The sequence below is a fragment of the Salminus brasiliensis genome, chromosome 14 (assembly GCF_030463535.1).
Source record: "Salminus brasiliensis chromosome 14, fSalBra1.hap2, whole genome shotgun sequence".
Classification (NCBI taxonomy): domain Eukaryota; kingdom Metazoa; phylum Chordata; class Actinopteri; order Characiformes; family Bryconidae; genus Salminus; species Salminus brasiliensis.
Genome location: NC_132891.1, coordinates 27,961,001 through 27,984,272, shown reverse-complemented (window position 1 = coordinate 27,984,272; position 23,272 = coordinate 27,961,001). Strand labels below are relative to the sequence as shown.

General features: G+C 39.2%; 1 protein-coding gene across 4 annotated transcripts in view; it reads left to right on the top strand.

Moving 5' to 3' along the window:
• Positions 1-1,415: 1,415 nt before the first annotated feature.
• Positions 1,416-23,272, top strand: part of mical1 (microtubule associated monooxygenase, calponin and LIM domain containing 1) — a 35,056-nt gene continuing 13,199 nt past the window's right edge. For 2 of the 4 annotated variants that reach the window (XM_072696165.1, XM_072696163.1), the window contains exons 1-13: positions 1,416-1,593; positions 10,767-11,058; positions 11,200-11,407; positions 12,228-12,341; positions 12,423-12,518; positions 12,762-12,917; positions 13,020-13,120; positions 14,156-14,413; positions 14,552-14,667; positions 16,128-16,254; positions 16,363-16,447; positions 16,894-17,041; positions 17,266-17,462. In XM_072696165.1, coding sequence (XP_072552266.1) covers positions 10,801-11,058; positions 11,200-11,407; positions 12,228-12,341; positions 12,423-12,518; positions 12,762-12,917; positions 13,020-13,120; positions 14,156-14,413; positions 14,552-14,667; positions 16,128-16,254; positions 16,363-16,447; positions 16,894-17,041; positions 17,266-17,462 — 1,864 coding nt within the window. In that variant the 5' untranslated portion in view covers positions 1,416-1,593; positions 10,767-10,800. Of the gene's footprint in view, positions 1,594-10,276; positions 10,297-10,766; positions 11,059-11,199; positions 11,408-12,227; positions 12,342-12,422; positions 12,519-12,761; positions 12,918-13,019; positions 13,121-14,155; positions 14,414-14,551; positions 14,668-16,127; positions 16,255-16,362; positions 16,448-16,893; positions 17,042-17,265; positions 17,463-23,272 lie in introns of those variants that run through there. The other 2 variants (XM_072696166.1, XM_072696164.1) reach the window with 2 other exon arrangements.

The window sequence follows — 23,272 nt, the reverse complement described above, 5'->3', positions numbered from 1 at the left end:
CTTCTGCCTACCGACTGTGCTGACGTTTACATGGACTCTATTTGCCACTATTATTATTATTATTATTATTATTATTATTATTATTATTAACCATTAACCATCATTACTTTCATTATTCTTACCATTCTCTATCATGAGTATTCATTTTATTATATTATGATTACATCAGCACACATGAGATGAAGAGGTTTTTTTGCCACTGTCGCCTTTGACTTGCTCATGGATTAATTCAATTAAATTATTTTTGTCCTTACCTAAATATATATTATACGCCTTATTTAGCGTTCCAGTACTAATGTAGGTCAACAGTAAAGCTATAGTGACAACATTCCAGTCTTAGGCACTAGAGGGCACTGCACCCTTTTGTTTCTTCACATGGATTAAAAAAATAATAATAAAAACTCTCAGATCCATAAAACTCACCTTTCATACTGTTACCACAAGTGTATCAATGATAATAAAATAAATAGATACGTCATCGTATTATTTAGGGGAGGTAAACGCTTCGAATGTGGTTTATTGTCATGAAATACCAGAGATGATATTCGTAGACCAAAACCCCTTAAATTGATTCAGCGTGATTTAATTTTCCGAAATTAGATAAGAGAAAGATCCAATAAGCGCTATGCTACACTATCTAGCCCTCGGTAGTTTACTAAGGCCTGAGCGAAAAGTAAAGTAAGTTGCTCATTTTATGAAAAAGTAAACCATGTTCTGCCTTATTTCGCTTAACCATCTGAGTCATTTCCAAAGGCGTACTTCTCTTTCTCTCTTTTTACACAACGTGTTAAGCATACTGTGCACGAAGCCCGCAGTCATAAAAGGGTGCCACCCTTGAATGCTCTCAAGCAGTCGTGCAGAATTGATTTGCACCCGTTTTCTGACAAACCACGCCCCCTGCGCAGATAGACAGAAAAACAAATAATGGATGTATGTGTACACGGACCACTCATAATATTAAAACCATCTACCTTATGTTGTGTTGGGAACTTTATTGTGGCGTCAAAACAGCTCTGACCCTTCGTGGCAAGGACTCCACAAGACCTCTCGAGGGCCTCCTGTGGTATCTGGCACCAAGACTTCAGCAGCAGATCCCTTAAAATGCTGTAAGTTGTGAGGTGGAGCCTCCATGGATCAAGATCATTTTATTGGGATTTTTACGTTTTTTAACGTTATTGATGATAAATGATCGAATTTACAAAATATACAGCCTGCTCTCATATGTCAAGAAACATATTACTTCGCATCAGTTTAATTTATAATCAGTATTTTATGACTGCAGATAATTCGCAGTACGAACTGGATAGCCCGCTCTGATTGGACAGTAGTTTAGACGCCCGTTTGACGTGTGAGCTCAGGGCCAATCGTTGCATAGGAGGCGGGACTTGTATGAATGCGGGCGGGGAAAACCAGTCATCAGGTAGCAGGTAGATAGAGAGGGGTTGAACTGCACAGGGAAACAAAAACAACAAGAAACACCTTCTCGAAACGAAATGCCGTGATGCTCCGGGGGCACAAAAGTCCACTGCTGTTGCTGCTGTTTTCAGTCTATGCGTTTGTAGCCACGGATTTCTTGGGCGCCAGAAGCAAAAGGTAGGTGAACGATTTGTTGCCAAGATTTCCCCATCCGTGACAACTTTATCTACGTTACCTGTCGAGTGACGAGGATTTTGCGTGAAGTCTTCTGTGACATCGGTGCTTAGTTTTGCTTTCATTCGAGAAAATCCGTCAGAAAACCCTAAAATTGGCAAACCCAGCGTGTTTGCTTCAGTCTCCACTTCCCTTGCGTTAACTAACTGCTACTGTCTTGCTTTTAACTGCTAACTAATTGCTATTGTATAGCTATGGAGAGGCAGTTACTCAGATGTTTGAATAACTACAGTGCGTTGTATGGCAGATCTAGCTGGCTAGCTGCTACAGTGAAAAGTTCTCCAGTAGCCTCCGTGCATTGGGGTCTACAGTTTACTGCTCGAGGTGGAGTCCATTTCATTCACCCCTCATTTACTTCCACTGCTTTCAAATCATCCCACGGTTATCGCTCTCCTGGATGCTAAGGCAGAGCTGCAGGTTAAAGGTTAACTATGAGTTTTAGTTTTGTTTTCAGTGGTTACAGCACAGCGTTTGCCTGCTTCCACGTTAAAAACCTAAAAAATGCTGTCGAATTCCCATCCTGCCATTTTCAGGACACAGCAAACAGGAATTTCCAGACTGACCATTTCTCTGTTTTTATTGTCTAATTAAAGGCAGGGCGAGCATTTCTCCATTGTGCGTTCAGACTGCCTTCATTGTGTACACTTTTCCTTGCTGCAGGGGCTGGATATTCAGAACACTTGCTCTGCAGTTCATTTGTGTGCAGTTTTCTCATGTTGTTAGCTAATGTTTACAGTTCTGACACAGTGCAAAAAAAAGACCTGTTAACCACTAGCAAGCAAACGGGTGATGCAGTGGTATTGAAAGTTCGTCTATGCTCTGGTTGCTACACTTCCTCTGCAACAAGTGGGGAACTTGAGGGCGTACTGTCTGCTTCGTGTGCATCTGGTGTATCAGACCATAAAGACAGCCTTGATGATACTCAAGACATGCTTGTAGGATGTTTCATCGTTTCAGAATTAGTCACACTTAGTTAATGTGAGATCCCAGTTTTAGCATGTGTTTCTAACTGTATGTTTTAGAAACTGTAACGATTTAAAGGAAACGCTTGTTTTTGCATCAGTATGGAAAGAGGAAAAGATGTGGCACTGAAAGAGGGCTCAGTACTGGAGCATGCGTGGCCGGAGTTTCAGTGAACTGCTCAGCCGGCCAGTGTCAGGAGGAACAGTGACTAGAATGACATCTGCATTTAGATCTATGATAAAGACATCAGTAAACAGTGCTAGAAATGGTTGTTAGAAGAGCACATTCAATTAGGGGATGCTCATGCTTCAGTGCCATATTTAGGGAAACACAGAAGAGCAACAGTTCCTCAGATGACTGAGAATGATGATGAGAATGACAATGCATGTGTAAACTGTGGGCAAGAACTGGGTCTGTCCACAGATACAGAGAGGCATATTACACAGTAGAAAAACCCTCAGGCCTAATGCTTACTTGGGGGAGGGGTATCTTTTGTCATTTTAGTTCTTATTATTAATGAATTTGTATTAATTAAATAATCCCTGTATGCAATCATTAGCCTTGTTTTAGAAGTGTAGAATGAACAAGGAAAGGTAGTCTGTTCACTCTCTGTGCTAAATGTTATTTGTTTTATCTTCCTGTTTATATGTGTTATATGTGGCCTTCTTAGCCATTGTTCAATTAAACAGAGATGTAAAATCTTACTTCAGTTAAGTGAAAGCTATAGTGTTTAGTTCAGGTAAGTTTGTCTTGGCATTCGTTTAAATCTTTGAGCTTTTTAATACAGAAAGAAGAACTCTTTTTGACAGGGCTGATACTTGCCTCTAATAATCTGATCTAAACACTGTAAACCTGCCCTGCAGCACGTTCAGTGAGTCACCATTCAATCAGTTTGTCACTTCTCCTGAATTTTGCAACTCATGGCCATGATGGTGGGGTTTGCAGCCAGCTGGAATTCTGCAGGTCCAGACTCATCCAAGCGTAAAGAAAAATTCCCAGCGTTCTGTTTATACCTTAAGTTCATTTTAGCTCTGGTTTCCTAATAGTATCAGTTTTCTTGCCTCAGCCTTGGGTTTATCTTGTCTCCCTCTCTTTGTTCAGTCAGTCTCGGTATTAGTGGAGGCTGAGAATTTGGTCGACTAGCCTTTCAGGTATAACCATAATAAAGTTCTGAGGCTTGCTTCACTTCCCTGAGCCTTTGTCTCTCGTCACATATGTTTGCAAAACCTTCTGTAGGTCAAACAAAGTATTGAATCAGTTAACAAATTTAGTTTTTTAATGCTGATACAAAAAAAAAATACTTTTTTTGGTAAAAATGTGCTTTAATATTGCACAGACTTTCATACAAAATAAATGAATTGAGCTGTGAACATAGCATTTTAGTGTGTTATAATTGTAGCAATTTCTTAACAAGCAGCTTGTTGCTCAGTCATTCACTGCACAGCCCACAGTTCCTTCTTCAGCTCCTTACATAGACCAATAAATTGAACTCCGTTCCCACTCAGTTTGGTTTTTAGATCATTCTTGGGTTTTAGGGGGAGGGTTTCTCAGCTCAGGGCATTTGCCTGACTTCTTATAGCAACCGCGTTCAGCAGAATGAAATGGTGTTTGTGAAAAAAAACAAAACATGCTGTTCTGACGAAATGGTTAACCAAAATGGTTAGAATGCTTCTCAACCAATCAACTTGCTTGGCTGAAACTTACTTTTTGGATTACTTGGTTAGTTTTCCAGATCCAGATTAAGGCTTAGTTTCCATTTAATGGAAAATTCACCATTGACCCTACAATTTAGTCTATTCACAACACAGTTTGGACCTCACATTTCAGTACTAGTTCAGTACACCGGTTTCTTTTCATTTATGTGGAACAGACTGTTGTGCAGTACAGTTTGTTCCACCTAGTGTTGTATTTTTCCCCCAAGGTAGTTAAACAGCCTGTAGTGTGTGTAATTAGGCAGTAAATTGTAAATGTTGAGCATGTTTAATGTGTATTCACACGCACCCTACAGCTGTCCAGCAACACTGACGCACAGTTCTGCAAACTTTTTACAAAGAGTGAGTGTCTATGGGAATTCTGTGGAACTAAAGTGAAGCTTGCTAGCGTAAGGCTGGTTGCTAGTGTGCTATCAGTGTGTCAGTTATGAAAAGGATTTGGCATGACCTCTTAATTAAACCCTAAGGCATTACTTTTCATCTGAATACTGGCATGCCTCAGGATAGAACAGAACTGTCTGTCATTCAGATCATTCAGAACAGTTTTTGCGTATGTTCTTGACCTGGCAAGATAAATCCATAAGGCTAACCTACAAGCTCAGCACCAGTTTAAACATGAAACAAATGGGAAATGTTTTATGGCATGTGGTGAAGACAGTCTAGTGACTAGCAATATGTTCTCTGTTAATCTTCTTGTGAAAGCAACCACCATTTTTTTTATTTTGTATTAGTAGTAGTATTAGCATTATTACAGTATATTATACAATAGGGTCACACCGATACCACTATTTCCTTTCCAATACCGATACCAGATTTTCAAGTATCTGCCGATACTGACTCTGACTTCAATTTAATCCCTGATATTTATAGCGTTACCTTTCTTAAAAGGTGTACTTGTTTATATCTAATTCCAAATAAGATGTAATAAGTTTGAAAGAACAGCATTTACTGGTTGAGTAACTGCACATTTCAGAGCTTTACAAAAAAAAAGGTCCATTAAATTTCTGTTTAATGGTAATAACTGTTTATGACTGGATTTTACTAGTTGTTTACATATTTGGTTTCATAGCGAAGTATATAAACAAAAATGTTCTATTAAAGAAAAAAAAGAAAAAAGAATAAGTAGGACATCAGTAAACTTCACGGTATTGGTGCTCTCTGTTGCTGATCCCGATACTGTGTGTAAGGGCCAGTATCGGCGCCAGTAACTATTATACAATAATATAGGACTGGGCAACTATTCAGAAAATAATTGAAACTAACATTCAGAACCTCTAATCAACATAATCTAGCACATGTTGATTATTTAAATTATTTTATTATTATTATCATTTTATCCTGTCAGCACATTATCACTGTGTGTGTGTGTGTGTGTGTGTGTGTGTGTGTGTGTGTGTGTGTGTGTGTTCATGTACGGTGCCCTTAAACAAGGGGTGGCCAGCGGGGGCCAGAGTCCAACACAGATTTCCCTGCTCTAACAGATCTACTGAACCTGGCAATTAACAGGTGAGTTGCATTAGGTGTGCTTGAGCAGGAAAAGCACAAATACTGTGCCAGTATCTGGCCCTTCAGGACTGGAATTACCCACCTCTGCCTTAAACTGTCCCATGGAGGAAAACTCAACCAAGCTAACTGAGCCGCTAGAGCAGCTTATATAATTGCTGATTAATAATAATCAAAGTAAAATGTTCAGTTAATTGTGATACTGGTTTGAGGTCATATCGGCCAGCACCACTACACTATATACTAAAACCTACATAGAACATGCTGCTTTAGGATGTAAACACTGTCCATTACAAATCATCCGACCCAGTTATTCCTAGGTCAATATACTGCAAGTAGCTTGATCAGGGTTTGGTAAGCCATGCATACAGCTGTGAGTGTATCGTGAGTAAACAGTATACCATGTAACTGATTGAAGTGGAAAGTAACGAGCAAACAGCACACTCCCTGCTTTTGTTAAATCAGGCAACTGTACTGTGCTGTTACCAAAGCCTCGGGCCATGCATGGCACAAAGCCAGATACGGTGCAGAGCATAGTAGTGACCTAGAGCTTCAGTTGATAGACGCCAGGATTCAGTACTGATCTCTGTCTGATCCATCAGTGAGAGTTAAACACCTCACCAAAAGCTGTTTTTTTAAAGGTGCAGCAAAGCAAATACGTCGAAACACCTGTCTAGCTGACTGGCATTTTGTTCACACATAATGTTTCAGCTTGGCTCATGCACAGAATTTTAGAGTAGTAATGTCTTAGAGGTCAAACTCGTTTGTGTACATTCTCCTGTTTATATTGTATATGTTCCTTTTGGTTTCCTTCTTACTAGTCGACTTTCTTGCTTTGTTTTCCTACTTTCCTATAAGGGACTTCAAATGATTCTTTAAACGGTACCATAAAAGAACCACTTTTGGTTCCATTCAGAACCAGATTTGGAGCTACATCCCAAACCAATGGCGTCAAAGACCACTCTTAGTGTGAGCATTATTCTCCTCCTTGGTAATACACAGTTGAGAGCTGGTTTAGAACCAAAGAAGGAAGTGTGGTTCTCTCTGTGGTAGAACAGAGCATTTTTACGATAGTTATCAGGTGTAATTCAAGAATAAAGATGGTTTAGGAGTAATGTCATATCTTCCCAAATGGAGATAATGGAATACAATATATCTTTGTTGTTGCACAACTACAACCAAATGAGTGCCATTTTTGCAGCATGGCAGAAAACAGTCAAACATTTTCTGGAAGAGTGAAGAGCTATCCCTTTCTGAGAGATTAACTAACTAACTGCTGTTCTGTTCCGTTTCATTTACACATTGTAATTGCTGCACTATTTGGGGGGGGGGCTGTGGAGAGTTAGAATTGGAAGCTAACTTTAGCTTTGTTTTGGCTGCCAACTGGTTACATCACCACACTTATCAATTAAAATAGAGTTCATATGCAGCAGCTGAAGATCATGTCTATTAATGGCACCCAGAGGATGCCACATGGCAGTCTGCTGCAGCAGGCCTAAGGATCGGAAGTGGATCATAACCTTAAAAGCTGATACTTGAACATGCCTGGTTTGGATCCTGAATTCTTGTCCCTGTTTTCAGCTCAAACTGTTGTTTCTTAACCCTCACATTCAGACAACGTGTTGGTTTCTCTGCTTATTTCAAAGCTGATTGTTTAAGAGAAATGGACATATAAGAAATCTTCCCTTATTGGTTAAGTGTCTTTTATTGCTTCTACATTGTTTCTGTGTGCCTTTGTCTCTTCTGCATATCAAGATTGAATCAGCAAAACCATAAAAAAAACTTTCACTTAGTATCATATTACTTTCCCCATAGGGTAATGAGGAATACAGTATACTATGTGTTCTCATATGTAAAGTATGTGTCTGTACTGAACAGACACTGAGCTTCGGGTTAGGAGGGGCAGCTGCACGAACAGGACGTGTGTGATGTGTGAATGCTATCTCTGCTGTGAGATCACGCTGAGTTCCAGGAAGTGGTGGTAAAGCCTTATTTGAAGTATGTGGGTTAACACACAAACTAATTAGAGGTATAAAATGCATTTTGTCCCATACTGTTCTTTCAGCGACTTCCTTTGTGTGTAACACCAAACTGCCACCATAAAACTTCCAGTATTTTGTAAGTTTGTGCTTTGCATTTGCCATACAAGCTATGATCTTTCTTTTTTTTTTAGGTGTGTTGTAAGTGAGTGAGTGTGGACACATCTTACATATCCACATGGGCCAAGAAATGCAGTGTAATGCAGTCTAGCAGTGTAACAAAAAGGACAGCGGCAGGCAAATGTTTGGGCACCTCCTGGTTAAAATTTCTGTTACTGTGAATAGAAGATATAAACTTTATTAGAATACATGAGCTTTATAGTATGCATATAGTTCAGAATCAGAATTCAGCATCAGACGTTTTCTGAGGAACATCTAAACAACGCTGGTTCTTTTTGGTCCTCTGGACTGATGAAGTCAAAAAAGAACACCTGTCCAACTGTTAAGCATCAATCAGTCATGCTTTGCTGCTTGGGCTGCAGCCAGTGCTAACATTTCACTAGTAGATAGATTCAATAAAATAGCAGAACATTCTACTACAACATACTACAGCAGGATAATGATCCTACACACACCTCAAAATCCACAATTTAAAACCTCGAGATGCAAGCTAATGGTCTTGCCATGACCTTCACAGTCCTACGACCTAAACATCATCAAAAAATCTGTGGATAGACCTCAAGAACAGTCCAGTGGTGTCACAGACCTAGAAGCCTGTTGGAAGGTGGAATGGATGAAAATCCTCACAAGTTAAACACTGAAAGAACCTTTAGTACTTGCCAAAGAGATGTTACATGGTCAGTAATGCCCTCTTCGGCAAGGGTGCCTAAACTTTTTTTTTTTTTTCAGGCCCTTTTCCTTTTTTGTTATTTTGATACTGTAAAGGAAATAAAATAGTTTAAGAATAATAAAATGTTTTTTTGCAAAAAGATTCAATGCTTAAAACACTGATGTGTAGATATAGACTGTGGAAGCGCAAACTGTCTGTAGTATTCTATGATTGTCTACAATACGTTTTTGTCAACATCAGCTGTAGTGGCTAAATCAATACTGTTGATGTCTTTCAGTACAATCATCCAATTGGTGATACAGATCAAGGGATGGAGGGGAAATTTTTATTTTTCTTCAAAGCACCTTAAGAGGTTCCTCCACAGTTTCAGACTGAAAAACCTCAAAGTCCCTTAAAGATATTATACTTTTAACAGTGTACGATGGGCCCAGCAAAGATATACAGAACATATATTCTGAAATAGTCGGTAATGTTATGTTGAATATGTGATTTTAATGTTTAAACCCAAAACTCTCATTCCATCTCTAGTTGATACCAAAAATATTGCAAACATCCAAATTGAACTTGTTTTTGTTTCAGAAAAAAAAATATTAAATCCAGTATAATGCAAGAGGTTTTGTCAGTAAACGTCAGTATAATGGAACAAGCTTTTTTTTTAAAAAAACATTTTCGTTGTACCACTTGCAGAAAGTGCATGGACTTTGTGCAAGTGATATAATTTACTGATGGTTTTCACCCAAAGGCCTACTTTTAGTCACTGATGGTGGTTTCCAGTTTTAAAGTTGACTTAACTCTGACATTGAGGTTATTTATCCTGCACTAGTCTTTCCTCACTGTCTTTAGGCAGAACAGTGTTAATAGGAAGAATGTTTCCTCTGTTGCTGTGTAAAGAGGTTGATTACTGTGATATTTATTACTTATAAAATTCCCTTGCTCTGTTATCTACATCCCTCCCTGCTGTTTATTTCCAGTTACTTTTAAGTTAATGGGACAACAAAGCCAACACAGTGGCTAATGCCTGGGGACCATGTTATTTTATACCAGGCTGTTTCCTAAGAAAAATAACTTACAGGAAGTTCCTGTTAGGCATGAATCACCAGAGTAGGATTTGTCTCTCCTTCCTTCTACTGATATAGGTGATAGTCTGGAGTCTATATGATCACATGCAGATTTGTCATATTGTCATATATTGAATAGACCTCATTAGTAATGGAGGCGATGGGTCATGAAGATGACTCAAGCTGTAACCTAGATCTCTGTATATAAGTGCTTCTGCTGCGAGCCTACGTATGACTAAGGCAGCACTTTTTTAGTGGAGATGTTCTAGTTCAAGTCAAAACATGACTTTTTCCAGAGGTAAGAGATGTCAGAATCAACAAGTACAGCAGCACACACCACAAATGTTAAGTGCTAACTTGCTGTGGGCCTTTTGCAAAGTCACTGTTGTTTAATGTTGTGCCAACTCCGTCACCAACAGTGGGTGTTTGTCTACCCCAAGATGTTGCTGTAAAGTGTTTTGAGACACCCTGATGATAAATAGTCACTGCAGAAACCAGCAATGTTTTCAACAGCAGTGTAACAGTAATTGTGGTACACATGTCTGGATAGAAGATGCTGATCTTGATACAGTACAGCTACGGTAAAGATATCTAATCTACCTCTCTGCTTTGACCAAAGTCCATGTCAGTGTGCTAGACTTATTCTGAACACTGTGACTCCTTTGTGTGCATGTCCCTTTGTGCACACGTTCAAAGGACTCTATTGGTCCAATTGTGCATGATGTTCTGTAGTGCTATTATATGGATGATAATGGCCGTTGGCAACTTTAATAATGATGTGCAAGGTGTAAGTTCTGCAGTTTAAAAAGTCAGGCAAGACAAACAAGCTTTCAGTGGATCAGTTTTTTAATAGTTTAGAGATTCTGCCAATATCTGTGACATTAGCATGTTTCTTTGCATTTAAACCATCCATAGCATAAATGGACTTGTTAACAGGGTATTTATCTTGCCATGTTTTTATTTATTTATTTTTCTTTTACAGAGACTAAAAAAAAATATTTGCCACCTGATCTAAATGTAAATTCTTTCTTTTTTGGTCTTTTCTGTGCAGTTAAACAGCCAGCAGTCTGCATCGTTTCATCAGCATGGCTAATAAGGAGCTTGGTAACCCAGCTCATGCTGTGTTTGACCGCTTTGTGGGAGCCCAGACATGCAAAGAAGTTCAGCAGAACTTTGCTGAGCTTTGTCGGCACCTAGAGGTGGACACTCGGGACTACCGCCACTTCTACAACAAACTGAAGGAAAAACTCAACTACTGGAAAGCCAAAGACCTCTGGCAAAAGATCGACAGCAGAGCTTGCCACCCCGACTATGATCAGGGCAAACCTTGTGCCAAGACTAAGGTATGATCATGTCTAAGCTTGCTGAAGCGACGCAAATGTGTGTGCATTGTGTATTTCAGAGAATCTACATTTGTTTGTCCTCAATTAGATTCTTGCTTTGTCTGGCTCTCTCTAAGTCTTCCCCTTGTTTCTCTTTTTCAGTGTTTAGTGCTTGGAGCGGGTCCATGTGGACTGAGGACTGCTATAGAATTGGCTCTGCTGGGTGCACAAGTGGTTGTGTTGGAGAAGAGAACATCTTTCTCCAGAAACAATGTCCTGCACCTGTGGCCGTACACCATCCGAGACTTGCGCAACCTTGGAGCAAAGAAGTTCTACGGCAAATTCTGTTGTGGCTCGCTTGACCACATCAGTGAGTGTCTGAATCGATCATAATACTCTAGTTTACAGATCACCCACTGTTCCTTTAAATGACACAAACTGCAAACACACATTTCAGTATTATTTGTGTTTCTATGCAAACATTTTGGCAGCTCCAAGTAAGTGTCCTGTACAGAGATACACCTCATACACATTTTTTAAATGTACAATTAAAGTTTTTATATTTTTATTTTAACATTTAATTAAAACATAAACTGTATCAGTACGCAAAAGACCAGGAAAACCCATTGACATTATGTGCTTTTGTTTTTTTGTTGTTGTTTTTTGCTTCCATTAAAAGTTTTGAGCTTTGAGTCAAGAGAATTTATGTTCTTTGTCATAAATCCTGAATGGATTTAAAAAATAGGTTGAAAATCTGTGTACCCTGGGTAGCCCTACAAAGTCAATTAAAAGCAGCACTAAAGCAAAACCTGTGGCACTGTGCTGCCCTCTAGTGTTTAAATGCTTTAATGGAATTAATATTTACTTGATCTGAGGTTATATATGAAAGTATGTTTTTAAACATTTTGATGATTTAAGTGGAAATTACTGCGTATCCTATACAGGGAACACATGTTTGCACATTTTAAAGTGTAGCTGTTGTTTTTTTACCTCTTCATTTATTTACTGTATTATACAGGGAGGAAAAAATAACCCCTGACAGGTACAAAGATTTTTAATTATCACCCTGCATAGGTTAATTTATGTACACATGTGGCCTTACATTCTTATATGTTTATATTTTGATGGGTTGCTTGATTGGAAGCTAAATTAAATGGTTACTTGACTATGAAATATATTTGGCCATGTAGGTATCCGTCAGTTGCAGCTGATTCTGCTGAAGCTGGTTCTGCTCTTGGGGGTTGAAGTTCACACAGGAGTGAACTTCAAAGGCTTGGTGGAGCCTCAAGCATCAGGAGCAGCAGGTAGGCAGTTTGTTTCTGTTTGTGTTTTGTAATTTAGATGTGATCTTGGAGTTAAGCTGGCTGACTCTGGTTAACTTCCAGGCTGGAAGGCCTTAGTGCATCCGGAGTCTCATCCTGCTGCTGCTTATCAGTTTGATGTCTTTGTCTCAGCTGGAGGAGGAAGATTTGTACCTGAAGGTAAGACATGTTCTCACACACATTAGAAGTAGTCAAGTTTCAGGATAATTAATGTTGAATTAATTAAAAAATAATGTTAATGTTAAAATGTTAAATTAATGTTAAATAAATAAAAATATATATTTTTGGGCAAATTACTGTTACATTACTCACAGATATGGGAGGGGGGGTTTACAGTAAAAAGACAGTAAAATGTCTATGGATAGTGATGTTGTAGATGAAAGGTCTCTGTCTCTGTATAAGGCTTCAAGAGAAAAGAGCTGAGAGGAAAGCTGGCCATTGGGATCACGGCTAACTTTGTAAATCGGCATACTGCAGCCGAAGCCCAGGTGCCAGAGATCAGTGGGGTGGCTCGCATCTACAACCAGAAATTCTTCCAGCAACTTCATACGGAGATGGGTATGTAGAAAAGGCTCTGGGCCGGGGGCAGGCCGGGGGGGTAGTGACTTATGAATATATGTGTACGCACATATATGTACGCACTCCTCCTGTCGTTTTCAGGTATTGATCTGGAGAACATAGTCTACTATAAAGATGACACTCACTACTTCGTCATGACTGCCAAGAAACATAGTCTGTTGAAAAAAGGGGTTATTAAGCAAGTAAGACCAACACACTCACCATTATAGTCTGCAAATAAATCACTTATGTTGGAAAGGGATATAATACAGCCTTCAGCCATCAACCAGTATTATCAGGGCTGTCCTCAATCCCTTTTACTTTATAGAGATGCCTCACAAAGTGCTCTTTTGAGCCATGAACTTCAGAAATTTAAGTATATCTTCTTTATGCTGCACTGACACCTGGCTGCTAGCTAAAGTATTACTAAATAAGGGAAAAGGACTATTTTAGTAGGTCTATAGAAATGCAATATCAGTAAAGTTATTGGGCTACATATGTGTTTCCTAACATTCATACTTTTCTTTAGCCTGTTCTCTTAATAAAACTTCCTGAATCTGTATCATTCTTTATTAATTCATGTATATATTAGCTGTGTTTACTGGAAAAAAACCCAGACATTTCAATCAACCAGTGACCCTTTATGTTGACTAGGAAACCCATTGAAGGTGAATCATTTTCAATGTAGCCAAGCATTTACAGTAAACATGAATTGAAGGAGAAGATAAAATAATATTTTATCAACTAAAATCAATGGTGGTAAATAGACTAATTGAAAACAAATTAAGTAAACACTCAAGTGTAAGAGTAAATAATATGCTAAAACAAACAAATTAAAATTAAATTAGTAAGGAGAAAAAAGAAAATAAATACGCATTTAAAAGTAATAAACCAAAATGACACATATAAAACCAGAATTAGGAGATACAAGTATAAATATAGAAAAGGTAAAAATATGAACAGCCAAAAGAAATTTGTAAATAAATCATTGTAATAATAATATAATACTAATATAAGTTAAAAAAAAAAGAAGAAATAAAATCAGAATATAAATAATAATAATTTAATAATGATAATTTAATGGAAAATTACAAAACATCAAAAAAGTAAAAGAGTTGATATGGATACAGCTTGAAAAGCTTTTGTCACACATGTCACATCATGCTTTAATGGTGGTTATTCAAAATCTGCTAAGTACACTATTTTACCATTTGCCTCTCTTCTTCTCTCTGTCTTAGGACTATAGTGATGCAGAGCAGCTGTTAGCACTTGCTAACGTTAACAGGGAGGCTTTGCTGCAGTATGCGCATGAAGCTGCTCAGTTTTCAACAGGTGGTAAGCTGCCTGATATGGAGTTTGCGCTAAACCATGCTGGCGAGCAAGATGTGGCCATGTTTGACTTCACTTGCATGCATCGTGCTGAGAACGCCTCACTGGTGAGGGAGCGGAGGGGCAAGAAACTTCTCATCGGACTGGTCGGAGACTGTCTGGTGGAGGTGTGTATGAGGACATGTCCCAACAAACACAAACACAATGTTTACTTTCTTTATGTAGGTATGTAGAAGGTGTGTCTTATAACTTCAGAACAGGACTAAAGCATTTGCCATACTGTTTCAATGGTGTTTTTTGTGCAGCCTTTTTGGCCCTTGGGCACAGGCATTGCACGGGGGTTCCTGGCTGCCTTCGACACAGCCTGGATGGTGAGGAACTGGGGCAAAGGAACGCCTTACCTGCAGGTCATAGCTGAGAGGTACTGGAGAAGAACAATATTCATTTCATAAGTATTTTTTTTTATGAGACAGTATCTGATTATTTATTGTGTCTTTCTGTGCAGTCAATTCAAGACATTTCATTGTGTGTTATATACATTACTAGTCCAACATTTTACAACACACACATTTTTTTTCAGTAGTCCACTGGTAGTGTTGCATGGTCTGGGCAAGCCTATTAATTCTTATTTTGACATCTTAGCAATGACTTTCTTACTTGCACTCTGCAAGCTTTCTCTTCACAGTTGAAACTGAGACTTGGTCCCATGTTAAAATAGCATAATGCAAGAATTGGTATTTCTTGCTCCCACTACAGTCAGGAAATTTGAAATTTGGAATTTAAGCTAAAGGACTTGTTTTTCACATACATTAACAAGCTGCATCTGATGTGAGAGAAGCATGTATTAAGGCAGTAGCGTAATATTAACAGATTTTGCATGAATGTGACTCTGGTACAAATGCAGTGTTATGCAGTTCTTGCACATGTTTTGATCCTGTTGTGGATTTGGGTAAGCCAGACCTCTTCCTGTTAGTTTTCTCTAATTTCCAGGAGTCTTTTGATGGTGTAGGAAACTCTAATCTAATTGGCTTTAATGGTAACTTATCTAAAGGACCGAGCTCTAGTCATTATGATAGCAATCCAGACATGCCATGTTGTGTAAATACTGTGGTAGAGAGTGCAGTAACACAGTCTGGGCCAACACTGCTTTAATATAGACAGGGTGGTGTGTAAGTAAGTAAGTAAGTAAGAACTTTGGATACCTGAAATGTTTGCATTGGTTTTTAAAACCTAATTTAATTCTGCAGCTACGCTGTTAACCAATGACTTGTTCCCTGAAAAGAAAGTAACCTTAAATTTTTTTTTTATTTATTCCTTCTTAGTTGTTTTAAACCACTATTCCCAGCAGTGTACTGCTTACCTTTGTACCATTTTAAGTCACTGGTCCATAATCGGTTAATAACTGAACATTTTTTTATGTCAATAAAAACTGGAAAAGGGGGTGGGGGGAGTTTTAAAGGTTTTAGTAGTGTATGTTTCTGTGACTTCTACAGTGTGGTCTTGTAAACACAGACACTGTGTGTATATTGAGCCGAAGCCTTGTAGGAGCCCTGTGTTATTTTTTTTTTTTCTTTTCTCTGTACACACTTAATATTGCATATAATTGAGATGACACAAAGCTCTTCTTTGTCCTCCCGCCTTTCTGTGTTGTGCCTGTGCTTTATACAGTCCTTTTTAAAATTAACATTTCACAGCCATAGTTTAAAATGTAGGTTTCTGGGTCAGATTTCTTTATATCTGGATTTCAAAACACCTGTGTGAAACCAAGGTGCAATGTGCAGTCTTACTTAGCCTGATTTTGACTACATAGTGCTTAGACAGACTTTATAACAATGGAAGTTCTTTGCTCTTAACTCTTCCTACCGTCTTTGACTAAAACAGGGAAAGTGTTTATCAGTTGCTATCACAGACCACTCCTGAGAACACCAGCAAAAACTACTCTGCCTACAGCATAGATCCCAGCACCCGCTACCCCAATGTCAACGTGTCCTCAATCAAGCCTAAACAAGTAAGAACTGAGAAGCCACAATTCACCTTTAAGTTTATGGTTGCCACAGTCAGAACTGCTTAATGCATGTATTTCTCTCTCTCTCTCGTGTTTGTGTCTACTCTTTAGGTGCAACATCTGTATTATGAAGACATTTTGGATACCAGCAAGCCTAGTAAAAAGAAGAAAGATACATTAACTAATAAAAAACAAGGTTAGAAACCTAACAGCTATAGTAATTTTACAATTTACAATTTTACAGTGTTTCAGTATGTTCAGTTTTTCAGTGTAATATAAAGCAGTGTTAACACAGGGAAGAAGTAAAAAAAAAAAAAAAGTATTTGAAGGTCTTAATGTTGCCTAGAAATTGCCTAGCTGCCTGGCAATGCCGCATTGGAGACAGTTAAAAAAGGGGCCGTAGCTGGCTTTACATGCATCAGCGGAGAAGTGTGTAGTCCTTACCCTCCTAGTGTGGAGCATTTCTAGAGTTGGGGGGGGGGACGACGACTTACATACAGGTAGGTTATTTGGCAGTTTTAAATTGGGAGAAAAAGACACAACAAAAATACACAACAATATCGTAATATAGTATCCTTCAGTTCTTTAAATGCTTTTTTCCAAGTGAAATTGTGAATGATTGTCCCTGTATGTTGTATGCAGAGTCACTGAGACGCATGGTGGACCTGCTAAGCTGGTGTCAGAAACACACAGCTTGGTGTGAGCGGGTCCAGGTCAAAGACTTAAGTCAGTCTTGGAAGTCTGGCCTGGCACTGTGTGCCCTAATTCACCACTTCAGACCCAAACTCATGTAAGACTTATTTTCTCACCAGGTGACATCTAAAAGCAGATCCTACTCATTCATTTAATATTTTAAATTATTTATTTACACATCAGCAGTTAGGTGTCACATCATGATATGTCACACAATATTATTTGTGTGGAATATTTTGTGTTATGTCATTCTAATTGGTTATTATTTGGTGAAGTTATTTGGTGATTGCTCTAATGCTTGCTGCATGTTTTCTTTCACAGAGATATGTCCTCACTGAAAGAGAACAATGCAAAGTTTAATAACCAGCTGGCCTTTGACATTCTCCAGAGAGAGTTTGGCATTGAGCCAATTATGTCTGCTAGTGACATGGCCTCTAGCAAGGAGATTGACCAGCTGTCTGTGGTGCTGTACCTCACCCAGGTGCACAACGCTTTTACTGAGACACCACTGCCAAAAGGTAAGTGCCTAAACAATCACCTAGCATTGACATCATTTGTCATTTATGGGTGAGCATGGCACAATTGGGCTTATACTAATGGTTTTTGAAAGTAATTGAGGAATATATTTTGTGGAATTTCTCAAGATTGGGCATCACACATTTTAAGCCTGTTATTTGGATCTACCTGAAATTGCATTCTAGAGAAGTAAAACCTTTTGTTTTATGAATGAAATGCAGACATTTTTGCAGAGGGTTGCAATGATGCCCACACATCCCCTGTTTGGATTCAGTCCAGGTGTTTTGTGACCTGTATCTATGTTGTATAATCTACTATTGAGACTAGAGCTGGGAGGCTTATCCCAGCTAACCACTTTCCGTAACCACTTTACCCTTCCAGAGTAAAAAACACATCATATAAATATATTTTTATGTATGTATTAATACATGCAATAACCCAGCAAATAGAACATAGAATAGAATACCCTTTACATTTAAGGCATTTAGCAGACGCTCTTATTCAGAGCGACTTACAAAAGTGCTTTGCTGTTTAAATAGTCTAAAAATTTAGACACTACTAAAGTCAATAAGGTGACCACTCTACTATTGCCCCAGTACTTTCTTAGCTTTGTAGGCCAGGGTAAGGGTTTTGAATCTGATGCGGGCAACTACAGGAAGCCAGTGAAGAGAACGCAGCAGTGGAGTGACATGGCTGAATTTAGAAACGTTGAAGACTACCCGTGCATTCTGGATAAGTTGCAGGGGCCTGATGTTGAAGGGAGACTAGCCAGAAGAGAGTTACAGTAGTTAAGTCTCGAAGTGACGAAAGACTGAACGAGCACCTGGGTGGCCTCTCTAGAGAGGATGGGTCAAATTCTTGAGAACGATAACGGATTATCTATGACTACACCAAGGCTTTGAGCTTCTGTAGATGGCGTGACCAGTGAGTTGTCAAAGAATAGACAGAGGGAAAGAAAGGGTGAGTTGAGTGTCATTGGCATAACAGTGGTAAGAGGATATCATTTTACCAAGAGAGCTAGTATAGAGTGAGAAAAGAAGAGGGCCAAGCACAGAGCCTTGTGCAGTGCCAGTGGAGAAACTACAAGGAGCAGACGTGTCCCCCTGCCATGTTACCTGGTATGAGCGTCCCTGCAGGTACGATGCAAACCATCGCCATGCAGAGCCAGTAATTCCAAGGTAAGGTGTGGTCCACAGTGTCAAAAGGTCGAGAAGAATCTGAACCAATTACAGTTTGGCAGATTTAGCTGCATGGAGCTTCTCTGTAACTGCAATGAGAGCAGTTTCAATAGAGTGTGCTGCTTTGAAGCCAGACTGGTTAGGGTCCTGTAGATTGTTAAGAGAGACAGTTGTAGTTGTAGACGGAACATTCAAGAATCTTTGAGAGGAAAGAGAGAAGAGAAATTGGCCTGTAGTTGCCAAGATGTCCAGAGTTTGTTTCTTTAGGATAGGGACAACTCTGGCAGACTTGAAGGCGGATGGTACATGACCTGACAACAAAGAGTTGTTTATGATAAGAGATGAAAGGAAGGAGGTTTGGAGCAATTGTTTGGATGGAACAGGGTCTAGCGAACAGGTTGTAGGATTATTAGAGGTGAGAAGATGTAGGAGGTCATGTGTGGAAAGAGGAGAGTAGCAGGACAGGGAAGAGGGAGGAGGAGGAGGACCGTGTCTAGAGAGGGGGGTAGAGGCAGGGGGGGGAGGATTGGCAGATCAAACTTTTCTTCAAAGAAGAAGACAAAATCTTCTGCAGACAGGGTAGTGGGTGGTGGGGGAGTAGGAGGGTTGAGGAGAGAGGAGAAGATGATGAAGTTTGCGTGGGTCAGATGCAGATGTTTCTAGTTTTCCCCTGTAGAAAGATGCTTCTGCAGCAGCAACTTCCGTTCTAAACCTGGAGAGAAGAGACTGATAGGAGTGGAGGTCAGAGTCATGTTGTGACTTCCTCCACTTCCTTTCAGCCATTCTTAGATCTCTGCGGTCGTTGCGGAGAACATCTGACAGCCACAGAGAAGGTGGAGAAGAATTTGCTGACCTAGATGAGAAAGGGCAGAGAAGGTCGACAGAGGTGGTGATAGATGAGAGGAGAGTGTGTGGAGCAGTTTCTAGTGGGAGAGAGGAGAAGGATTCAAGATATGGAAGAGTGGCCAAGACAGTTGAGGCCAGAGCTGAGGGGGAAACGGAGCGAAGATTGTGGTAAAGAGTGGAAGGGCTTGCATAAGTAGTGGCTGAAGGAGTAGAGAGGGGGAGTGAGAAGGAGTGAAAGTGGTGATCAGAGGAGTCACAGCCACATTCAGAGCAGGGACAGGTCTGCTGAAGATAAGGTCCAGAGTGTTCCCCCTGTGTTGGTGCAGACTGGTTGAACGTGAGATCAAAGGATGATAGCAATGGAAGAAGGCATGATGACTGGAGTTTCTCTGATGGAAGGTTGAAGTCGCCAAGTAGAATAAGTGAGGCGTCAACAGGGAGTCCACTCAAGAGAACATCCAGTTCAACTAAACTGTCCAAAGGACCAGGAGGACGATAGAGAACAATGATGTGAAGTCTAGTGGAAGAAGAGACAGTAAGAGCATGGTATTCAAAAGAGGTAATTTCAAGATAAAAAAAGAGTGCGGAGTGAAGCGCCACAGAGGAGAGAGGAGTAAGCCTCTGCCACCGCCCCTGGCAGTCCTTAATGAAGAGTGGGAAAGGGCAAAGGCGGACGCCACGGCAGCTGGAGTTGCAGAGTTGTCTGGGGTGATCCACGTCTCAGTCAGAGCCAGGAAGTTTAGAGAAGCAAAAGCTGACTGGCAATTCCAGAGTTTCCCAGTCACCATCAGCTTGGTATTAGAACAAGGTGGGTAAATGAGGTTACAGGAATTGCAGTATTTGCTTCGGTGTCTGCACCTCCGGCTGCTGTCAGAAGTGTGAAGTTAAAAGTTTTGCAGTTGATCTTCTAGTGCGGAGTCAGAACGTCAAACAAACGTCTGTAACGGCTACCCACCTGATTAATCAAGAATTGAGGCTGTTTGCACCTTCTCTGCAATTCACACTTTTAGCTGACCTGAAACTACACCTGAATCAGCACCTCAATCGACTAATGAGCACCAAGCTTCTATGTTAACCCTGAGACAAGAGTATTAGCAGAATCTAGTTAAAAGTATATTTAAAAACCAGCCTACCTTACAAGCTAAAGATGAAACCCAAGTAAAAAAAAAAGCAAGCATACTGACAAGTAAAAAAGCAAGACACTCTAAAAGCAGATGCGCACACACACAATGATTTATTTTATTTTTAATCATTTTAACTTTCATAATATGAATTCACAAATGCTACACTGTATAGTTAATGTATATTTGTACAGCTCAATTCTGTAGTAGTTCAGTTTTATTTATTTTTCTAAATTTAATAATAAAAAACATGTTCAACCCTTTAACAGTCATACTAAGAAATTTATTTGCAAAAATATATGTATAGGTAAAACTGTGTTGCTGAATCTTTATTTAGCAACTTTTCAAGTCAACTAGCTGGTTGAATTGCCCATTTAGTGCAATGTTAGGTATTACAGAACAGTCGATGTTATACAATAGAACAATCAAGTTTACTGTGCTTAAAAAACATTGATAAAAATGTGCAGCCCTTTAATTAAAGCCTCTTTTACATATATGTAAAGTATAATGTTTTAGCCACCTATCTATCTAGGTAGCTTTTCAGTGCATAGTGTTCTTCAGTGATTCTCAGTTATGATGGCTATAGCAGAAATTTGTATAGTTGATATTACTAGCTCATATTGTATTATGTAAAGAGTAAATGGCTTTAGGTTGTAAGCTTAAGCTAGGGGGGAATGAAGGTAAATTAAGTTTGTAGCCTAAGGTAAATGAAGGTAACATTAAGGAAATTAAGCTAAATTACACCAATATACTTGCCTTTTTTTCACAGCTATTGGACAGTGGTATCCTTTTACCACGTTGCCACCCAGTGGATATAATTGGCATTACACACTATTCAGTGAGGGGACTAAGGTCAAACAGCTGAAGATGAGTTTTTTATTGCAGCAATTTGATCACAAAAAAGGGTTGATTTGTCATTATTTTTGCACATGCCACATTTGATGTTTTTTTCTCTTAATAGAACATGCAGGAGTGTGTCCTCTGTAGAGTATATATATGTATTTTCGCATGAAGTACAAGTAATTTGACCAGGGGTGCCCAAACATTTGCATGAGACATGCCGGGTTGCTGATGTAACAGATGTCTTTGAGTTTTGGGCCTGATGACTTTAATACTTATTGTATTTTATGCTAGCTATGGTATTTTTACAGCAGTATTACACAAATTGAGTCCAAATCCAAATTCCATCAGCATGTTGAATATTGAAAGATGTGTCCCAAAGCTGGCTGGGCTGACATGATTACTGCCCCTTATGGTTAGAAGAGCCTGGTTAAAATGGCACTGTTTCTTTAAGAGCCTTTTCCCAGCATGCTCTGCTGTAAATGGGCAGTGGTCTGCTCCTCTGCGTGCATCTCGAGAGCTGCTGCAGCAGCACACGCAGCAGAAGGCAGGGCACAGCTGAGGAGAGAAATGGCTCATCGAGGCTAGGGTGGGACTCCCCCGACCCTGTAACAGCCGACACATACGCAATTCTGCCGCAGGGAAGGGAAGGCAGATATCATCTAAGGAAAAGGTATTTGTGGATTGAGTGGTTTGGATTCAGCATTTGAGCTTTGATCCTGTAATTTGTTAGGGAGGGGACCTCAGCCAGCTGTGCAGATGTGCAGGCAGGTAGAGCTGTCACTCACACGTAGCTCTGCATGTGTGGATGTGTGTATTCTGGGGAATGGGATGGCGCCTGCCACAGGGGCTTATTTTCCTGGTCATCGGAAGTGCGTTATTCAACAATGGCATATTTGAAGCTTGTGGAGATGTAGAATCAGAATTTGCGTATTTGAATATCACGCAAAAAAGTGAGGTGAAGAAAAATGCATTTAAATACTGAAATAATAAACAGTTTAATTGCTGTAGATGTCTAGCAGAATATAGCAGATGTGTTCTACTTCTGGATTTCCTGTTAAATATTTAATTTTCTATTTACTCCTGCTGTTCCTGCTTTTCCTTACTAACCATATTTCTTAGTCCTTTTGATTGTTTGTTTATGATACTGTGGTGTCATGATGTAATTATTTCTATTCTGCTGTCATATCTTTCTCATATCAGTATCATAATTCTCAACTGATATTCTTGATGGCAAGCATGGCAAGTTTATTTTCATGCTTATCTTCATTTTACTGAATAATTTCCATATGTTACTAGTAAAATGTCACATACTACTAAATGCATTGCGTTGCACACCTATGAGATCATAGGCCTTCTATTCTTGGACATAAATAAAAAAAAAAAAACAGAAAATTTGGAAACTGATGCCATAGAAGTACCACTTCCTGTTCCCTAACAAACATTTTCAATATATGGCCTTTTAAAGGAACTGTTTTCATAAATGACATGAGTGTTAAGAAACTTAAGATTTAAACTGTACCATTACAGTTCAAAGTTATCTTCTACTCTACAGTCAAGCAAAGAACCATTTTAGGAAACATTATTTGTAATTGGTTTGTAAATTAATCATTTTAAGATGTTATTTATAAATGCTCTCTGAATTAACTATTTTTGGAATCGTTCTTTGAAAATGTTCTGTAAATAAACCATTTTAGGATACTTCATTTATAAATGGTCTGTAAATTAACCATTTTAGAGTGATGGTTTAGAAATGGTCTCTAAATTAATCATTTTAGGAAGCTATATTCATGAATAGTCTCCCATTTGGAAGTTTGAAAGTAAGGC